The sequence below is a fragment of the Pieris napi genome, chromosome 10, assembly GCF_905475465.1.
Source record: "Pieris napi chromosome 10, ilPieNapi1.2, whole genome shotgun sequence".
Lineage (NCBI taxonomy): Eukaryota > Metazoa > Arthropoda > Insecta > Lepidoptera > Pieridae > Pieris > Pieris napi.
The window spans coordinates 4,375,732-4,384,784 of record NC_062243.1 but is presented as its reverse complement, the minus strand read 5'-3'; the positions used below and the strand labels follow the sequence as shown (position 1 = coordinate 4,384,784).

At 30.8% G+C, this 9,053-nt stretch overlaps 1 protein-coding gene across 1 annotated transcript; it reads left to right on the top strand.

Moving 5' to 3' along the window:
• Window positions 1–1,451: 1,451 nt before the first annotated feature.
• LOC125053316 (protein artichoke-like) lies at window positions 1,452–8,764 on the top strand. The gene is made up of 5 exons (XM_047654637.1): window positions 1,452–1,718; window positions 4,085–4,301; window positions 4,503–7,628; window positions 7,706–7,962; window positions 8,035–8,764. Exons 2-5 carry the CDS (start codon window positions 4,139–4,141, stop codon window positions 8,596–8,598), a joined length of 4,110 nt encoding a protein of 1,369 aa, XP_047510593.1. The 5' UTR covers window positions 1,452–1,718; window positions 4,085–4,138; the 3' UTR covers window positions 8,599–8,764.
• The last annotated feature ends 289 nt before the right edge of the window (window positions 8,765–9,053 follow it).

The window sequence follows — 9,053 nt, the reverse complement described above, 5'->3', positions numbered from 1 at the left end:
ACGAGGATCATGGGGGCAGCTAGTAATACTATAAAACCCCATGTACATGTGTACAAATAGGAATTATAATAAATAAATTAGTAATTTAAATAAATTAAAATAATTGTAGTTTATTCAAATAAATAACGTACATGCGTAATGCGTCAAGATATTTACAATTAAAGAAATTATCCATTTGTCTGGAAATGCTTAACCATCATTTTTTTCTATCTAATCAGTTTTTTATTCAAAGAATAAATTAACAAAAATCGCCTACTCTTTCATAATACTAGTTCTAGATATGCTATTAAAATCCATTTATACTTTTGCTGGTCTTATATAGCACTTACCCTAGTTTAGTTTAGTAAGTTTATTGACACAAATTAAAAATGTTCACTTAATTAGGACTAGTGACGTAACTCCACAAGCCTTGTCCAATTTGTTATTTAAATGAAAACCACAAAAAGTTACACGAAAAATTACTTCAAAATTTTAATTTAATTTCAGAGATGAGAACGTTAATTAAGAACAAAATGCCGAGTGTGCTTCGCCGTCATTCATTCTAGTTAATAGTCACTAAAATCCATAGTAAGATTATGGATAGGTCTTGACTGTTTGACCCAGATACGCTGTGTGCGGGTGAAACAGTAGATTTACTGCTGAGCTCAGAGCCAATGCAACGTCACACTGCAAGCAATCCAAGTTACGCTTTATGCTACGAACATGTCTCTTTATAATGCTACGATATCGCTATAACATGACGTTACTTTCTTAAAATAATTTTAAATATAGTTCGAGGCGACGAAGCCTGTTAAACTCAAACACTCAACAAAATAACATTTTGTTTAATTTATATAAAGGGAATCACAAAGAATTCTTAAAAATTTAATACAATGACTGAATACTGTTATTGTCAGTCAATATAATAGTATTGTCTTTGGAACAATATCTGAAGACTCACATTCATTGTTAACATTCTTCAAATATCATCAAACATCTACAGCCCTGCGATTCTGTAACTCACTTCACGCACTCACACAGCGGTTTTCGCATCGGCGGTCTCTCTCAAATCAGTCGTGAAGCAGTCATTTTATGATTTGGCATTCTGAAAAGGTGGGAGCTTGTACTTTATTGTTTATCAGAATGCCAAATCATAAAATGACTGCTTCACGACTGATTTGAGAGAGACCGCCGATGCGAAAACCGCTGTGTGAGTTCGTGAAGTGAGTTACAGAATCGCAGGGCTGGTAAGCAATAATTTAATATTGAAAAATGAGTTCCACTCAAAGTGTAGTGACTTGTTTATTGCACATTTCACTTGTAATCAATAGCACTTAAAAACTAAGACTGTAAACCTGAGACAAAATCTTACGTTTAAGAAATAATAAATCAAAGGGAATCAAAACCGTCATAAAAGTATAATAATAGAGAATTGGGGTGCCGCAACAACAGCGTTGACCTACCGAGCGCGCGCCGCCGCGGCAGTCTTCTGTCGAGCTTTCTAATGACCTCAGGCGTTGTGTGCTGCACGATAAAACGGTTTCCATCCCCTATAAACCGGTAAAAACCCCTGTGATTGAAGCACCAACTGTTTCTTGTGTGGAAAACCTCAACAGTTAAGGAGAGGCGCGTTTCGGCCGGACTTCGAGGCTGCATCACAAAAATGGACTCTAAGTGTTGAAGGATAACACTGTTTTGCAATTAGCTGGGACCGTGTCAGCGCAAACAAAAGCCTTTAGGTAAAAACTATTTTTGCACTTTGTTTTGTTGATGCGAGATAAGGCACGATTTATTTTGTTCTTTTAAAGTAAATTAGTGTTGAGATATGCTGATTTTTATTAATTAATTTAGCTTATTCTTTGTTCTTGTAATATAATACAAATGCATTGTGAATTCATAACAAATATGTATACAATATGATTAGATATATAAATATTTATATAAATAATTAGATACATGAATAATAATGTAAATACTATTGCCGATAGTTAAGCTTTAAGTTTTAATGACATCAGCCTTTGAGGATGGTTTTTCACGTCATCCTGCTTACGTCACTTAAGACCGCATACAGAAACCACTTTTGAACCCAACGGCATATTTGGCACGCGAAATTAAGCCTTAAACACCCAGGCTTTACGATTAAAAGTTAATAAATAAATTGCCTCGCATATAACATGAATCTTTTGGTGGCTTTATTAAAATTATTTTTCTTTAGACGGATTATACGTTTGTATGATCCGAGAAGTTGGATTACAAAATTTATAAAAAAATAATACATAACAGTACAGTATCTCTATGCCTACCCTCGACTTTACTCGGGTATATAATATATTTCATAAAAGCATACAGCTATGCTTGAGATAGTTACGATATTTGTGGTCTTCCCATCTTAATTATAACGTAAAAAGGATATAGTAATATAAAGTCTGGCAAAAATTTTAAATTGTTTGAGCGGGTTCGAGTTTTCATATGTATGGAATCGCCATTGGGTCTGAATTTTAGAACGAAAAACTTACATATTTTTTTTGCGAGTATCATATTTTTAGCTTTTTCCTACCTACCTACTAAACAGGAGGTAGTGACACGAAACTATGTTGCGTTTTAATCGGGTACAAATTTTTCTTAAAATATACCATACTAACTAAAGCCAGCGTTAAAGGTACACTTCCACAGGGACAAATCTTTTTAAATTTGTTTTGATTTTTTTTTATTATTATTTTTATTATTACTTTGTAGGTAAGGAAAATTGTAAATACTGTATACTTGATTTTAATCAATAATATTATATATGCATACTAACTTATTAATAAGGAATAACGAGAAATTTCTATTCAATATATAGAATTTTTAACTAAGCTAAAAGCTAAGGTTTACAATTAACAAAGAAATGAAACTCTCAAAGCGTTAACCAGTTTTTTGTTCGTACCTTAGAGTTCTCCTATATTTTCCTTTGTTTTAAATTCGTGCTAGTATTCTTAATTAAATGTTCTTTTAAGTAAAATAAACATACCTTTTAGCTAACATCAACGTAAAGGTGTTTTATCGCCTGTCACTTTAACAACCTATATTACCACAAGCTTTTATAATCTTCACTTTTTATGAATTACTTCCACATATAGACATGTTTCAAAAACCAATACTCATCACGTAATGTATTTTCATTGCAAACCTAAAAACAGGTGATATTTCCATTCCAGGCTTTATAAACTTTTGGCTTTGTTATTCGTGTATTATTTTTGTGATGAAAATGGAAATTCCAGTTTCGTTAACTTTGACAGGTCCAACATAGCTTGTTCGTTGTTTGTACTTCAGATGGATGTTCATGAGTCGAGCTTAGGGCGTCTATCCGTTGCCTGTACTTTAGTTTCTGAATAGTCTTGACTATAACCCCTTGATATAATAGCACAGTTCTTGTTGCCATGAGAAAATCACATTTAAATTAATTCACGATGACGAGAAACTATATATCAAAACGTATCGCTACAGCTAAACGTTATATAGGCCAAACTCGGACTATCCTCTTTGTTTCTGAAGGGTGTGTAACACGTAGAATGGGTCAGAAATGCTAATTAAAATTGAAACTGAAAATGCTCATAAAATCTATTATCGATCATAATCTAAAGATTTTCCCAAAACCATTGTGTTATCTTTTGTTTTGTGAATTTTTTGGCCTGTTAGCAAAATTCGAATGAAGACACAAGGTCGTTTTAAAAACTTCCTTGACCTACCTCGTTGTATAATATCTGCAAAAGTAGATCGATCAATAGCGATAATTATAAAAAATAAATAGCTTTCTTTGTACGAGTTCGTTCAGTATAACAATTCGTTCAACTTTTATGTTTGATTACTGCAGAAATTTACATTTGGTAAATTTTATTATTTACCGGATTAATAATTATTATAAACTAATAATAATAATTATTTTTTTATTATTATTATTGTTAATACGTAGGTTAAGAAAATTGTTAATACTGTATGTTTGTTTAATAAAAATAGAAATAATAGTTGTTTTAATATTTTAGCGCTGATTCTAAACTGACAATTTCGTATCGTTTCATTCAATTTCTATGGTCATATGATATTTTACGTATTTTTTTCTTTTCAGGTTTAATAATGAGGGACCTGTAGTATAAAACGAAACAGATACAATAATGTAATTATGAAAAACAATGTATGGGTCGTGGAGGGGAAGAACTGTCAGAATGTGTTTCAAATTATTTCTTTTCTGTTGGTTTTTCTCTCAGTTTGCCGAATTGAAAATACCATGGCATGTCCTGACTTAATTGACAATGATAAATGTTTGTGTTATACTTTTGAAGATGGTAAGGAGTCTATTTTAAAACAGTATGATCATTTATTTTTAAATTAATCTGTGTATGTTACAAATCTAATAAATGTTTATTATAAAGTTAGAATCAATAAATTATATACTTTTTAAAGAATCTTAAACATTAATAAATAATTTATAAAGAATGAAAAATATGAAGATTTATAATTAAACAATTTTTAAATTTCATTTACAGCTACATTTTTAGACTGTCAAGATACAATCTTAAAAGATGTCAAGAGCGCACTTCAAAGTGTACCGCGTATACATACATTTTCGATATATGACCTCGATACTAACGAAGAAGAATTGGGACCACATTTCATACCACAAAACGCTTGTATAAAGCACATACATATATCGAGAACAAGCTTAAAAAGCTTTGACGACGAAGTCTTTGTACCGATAAAAAAGTGCCTTGAAACTCTAACTATTGTATCGAGCAAAATTAAGTTGATACCATATAAAGCCATTTCTGGTATGCTAAAACTCATCTCTATTGAGTTAACATCTAACATTATAGAGGAAATACCAAACTACAGTTTCTATGGCCTTCCATTGATGAAACTGAATATAAAAGGCAATATGATACAGCAAATTCTTGAAAATGCCTTTTCTGGCTTGGAACTAACCCTCAGAGAAATCGACTTAAGCGAGAACAACTTAACGGCTTTTCCGTTCTCATCGATTGCAAAATTAAAAGCTCTCCGCTCTTTAAAACTAGCTTGGAACGAAATTTCTTTGTGCCCGAATGTCGAAGACATACAATTAAAATCCCTAGAGTATTTAGATTTAAATTCTAATAATTTTGAACTTATTTCGGAAGACTGCCTTAAATTTAGTCCGTCCCTGGCGATATTATCGTTTCATTTTAACTTTATTAAGAACATTCACTACCGAGCTTTTAATTCTTTAATTAATTTGAAATCAATTGATCTCAGTTATAACCGAATAAAAATTCTAAATAGCAACCTATTTCAAAGTAATAAACTATTAGAGTCCATAAATTTAAGTCATAATCATCTGCACCATATCAACGGACTCCTTTGTAACATGCCCTCGTTGACGAAAGTAATATTAAGTAGTAATAATATACTTGAAGTGCCAATAGATTCCTTTCACAATTCAACGAAAATTAGTATTTTACACTTGGATAAGAATTGTATTAGTAACATAAACAGTGAGAGTTTTAGTGATTTGGAAAATATAGTAGAGCTGCGTTTAGATTCTAATTACTTAAATGACGTGCCACATAGCATTTTTATAAATAATGACAATTTAGGGATCTTAAGACTAGACAATAATAATTTTATAGACTTTAATAATAGCACATTCGTGGCTTTGGTGATTTTAAAAGAAATTAGACTTAATAATAATAAGCTCACCTTCATATCTAAAAGTCTCTTTATAAGTTCAATCAAAACACAGGATATATATTTGGATCATAATCAAATAAGTTTTATTGAGTCCCGTGCGTTTGAAAAAATGAAGAATTTAAAATATATTTCTCTTAATAATAATAATCTAATAAATATACAAGAAGTTTTGCCAAAAATGAGCTCAAAACTGCTGACACTATATTTGCATGCAAACAAGCTTTCCTCTGTGAATACTTTTGAAAATGAAGACAGAATATATTATCTTACTTTAAAAGAAAATCGTTTAAAATTTATAACCAAACATACTTTCGGAAATTTGACTTTTTTGGCAAGATTGGAATTGGCCAATAACGAAATTTCTGTTATTAACGACTTTTCATTTCAACGTTTAAGCTCAACGCGATATTTAGACCTTCAATATAATCATATTAAAAATGTCACCAGTTTTACATTTATTGGCTTAAGCGAGTTAGAAGATTTAGATATCTCACATAATAAAATTAATTATATTTATAATATGGCTTTTGAGCATTTAAAGAAATTGAGGAGCCTGAATTTATCTTATAATCCGCTTAAAATTCTTTACAAAAATCTATTCCAACAACTACCATTAAGTTCATTGTATTTAGATTTTTGCGAAATACAAGTTATAGAAAATGGCACTTTTGATGGCTTGAATAATTTAAAAGTGCTCACACTTAATAGTAATTTCTTAAAATCAAACGATCTCCTAGCACTAGACGTAGCAGGTTTGAAGATGTTGTCCTTATCCCACAACATTCTTGACTACTTACCAGTAGATGCCTTTGCACAGCTACCATTATTAGAAATATTATTTTTGGAACATTGTAATATAGAAGAAATAGTTAAAGGAACATTTAGGTATAATAAAAACCTGCTAAGGCTTAACTTGGCTCAGAATATTTTAAGCAAACTCCCGACTCAGCTTTTTGGTCCGTATAATTCGGTTTCAGAGTTGAATATTAGCAACAATTTCCTTGATTATATGCCATATAATACTCTCAATAACTTAACGCTTATAGAAACATTAGATTTTGCCGATAATTTATTACCAAAATTAGAACTTACTGGATTAGACGTACTTTCAAAACTGAAATACTTAATATTACGAAAAAATGAAATTCAAGCAATAACATCTAGTCGAAAGGTATTGCTCAGTGAATTACTCTTACTAGATATTAGCTGTAATAAATTAAAGTATTTGCCAAACCTTGTATTAGAAAACTTTCCCCGCATTCAGAATATAAATGTTTCAAATAATAATATTCTTAACTTCAATTTTTTCTTCTCTTACAAGAAATTTGGATTATCGCTTATCAATATCGACCTAAGTAAAAATCCAACATATAACTGGTCACGTTCTAGTAAATTTAGTGATAATACATTAATTGCAAACTTTTACGAATTACATATGAGCACAACGAATCTTACTAACATAGAGGACATAGATTTTGGCCTACTTATTAGTTTACAACATTTATATTTAACATACAATAAAATAAGACGTCTCTCTGTAAGCCCATTTTCAAAGTTAATCTATTTAGAAAAGTTATATTTAAGTTACAACAGAATTACTCATTTGAAAACGAGCAACTTTCGTGGGCTTGTCAAATTAACGGCATTATGCTTGTCTCATAATAACATTGAATCAATGGATTCGTTTGATGAAGATTTGGCGAATTTGAAACTTTTGGATCTTTCCTATAATAAATTACAAAATATATTGAATGACGATTTAATAAATTTACACGAACTAACAGTACTTTATTTAGGTTATAATAACATAAAATATATATCAGCAACCGCATTCAAAAATTTGAATAAAGTTGTTCAAATAGATTTAGATCATAACAAACTTCAAACTATACCTCTAGAGCTTTTGAATTCTATTGAAAATCATATTCAAGGAATTAGTATGAAAGGTAATGCTATCAAATATAATTTGAATATAAAACAACGCTGTCTTTACTGTTTAAACTGACGATTCATTTCTTTCCAGATAATGTAATTATATGTCGATGTCAGAAGAACAACACATGGACGTGGATTCAAGACCACCCGAAAATTATAGAACCAAATTCCGTGAAATGCTTGAACAATGAATATCCTAATGGGAAATGTAATTTTCCTCTAATTGCGCAGATGTCGGTTGATAAGCATAATGACGGCTCAGTTTCCGTTTCATGGTTTATAAGGAATCGAACATCAATAAAAGTTCTACAGATTATGTATTATGATGAAGAGGAATCATCTGAGGTAAGTTCTGAATAAAATGCTTAAGCGTTAAATGTTCACTAAAGTTTTCAAATAACAAAACATTCTTTTTAGGTATATTCAAAATTCATAAGCAGAAATGAAACTTCGGCTGCTTTAGTTGAATTGAATAAAAATATGAATTACGTAGTGTGCCTTCTAGCTCTTTATGAAACTCCCATAAATTATGACGAGACAATCGAAGGATTACCAGGAAATGTAACAGATATTAACTTAAATAGTTTTATAAAAATTAACCGAAGTATTTCTGAAACAATCATTACTCAATCTACTACAAGTGAATGTTTACCATTTGATACTTATAAAAAACAACTTTCTGCAAAATCAAACAATAAAGTCTATAGAATATCATCTATTCTGAATAGGCGCCTCGGTCTTATTGTAGGTTGTTCATTAGGCGTCGTAGTCTTCTTTATTATGGTCTCAGTTTTATTGTATACAAAGATTAAAGAAAGAAAAAGAATCGCTAAGTCCGACCCAGCGTGGTCGGAAATGAATGATTACCATTCAATTCATAGTAAAGAAGATATTTTACAATGCTCTAATACAGCCTCTACTGATAACATTTTGTTAGGAATGTCGAAGAGTCGTTATACTTCTGTAGATAAAATAAAATAGTTTAGACTAGCACAGTCTTATTTCGTAGGCAATAATTAATATCACTAGAAGCTTGCCTGCTTTAGACATAGAGCGCATTCAATATATTTATAATTGTTGTTCTTACATAGAGTTATTGTAATAGTTGTAGATAAAAGTTATATACTCAATAAAATTGTTGCTCAATTTTTCTATTAATTATTTTATCTACGATTACAAACCTCAGTATTTTTGGAACGAAGTTCCTTATCGCGCGTTGTGAAAGGGTGCTCAAGCTAGACGGAAAAAATTCTTACGAAAAGTTGTCACGACACTTTTTTGCTATTTGCTATTGTAATACACCGGTTCTCATCCGATCACCGAAGTTAAGCAACGTCGGGCGAGGTCAGTACTTGGATGGGTGACCGCCTGGGAACACCTCGTGATGTTGGCTTTTTTTTTCGTCGTAATGTTATGATACCAATTAACATATAAAT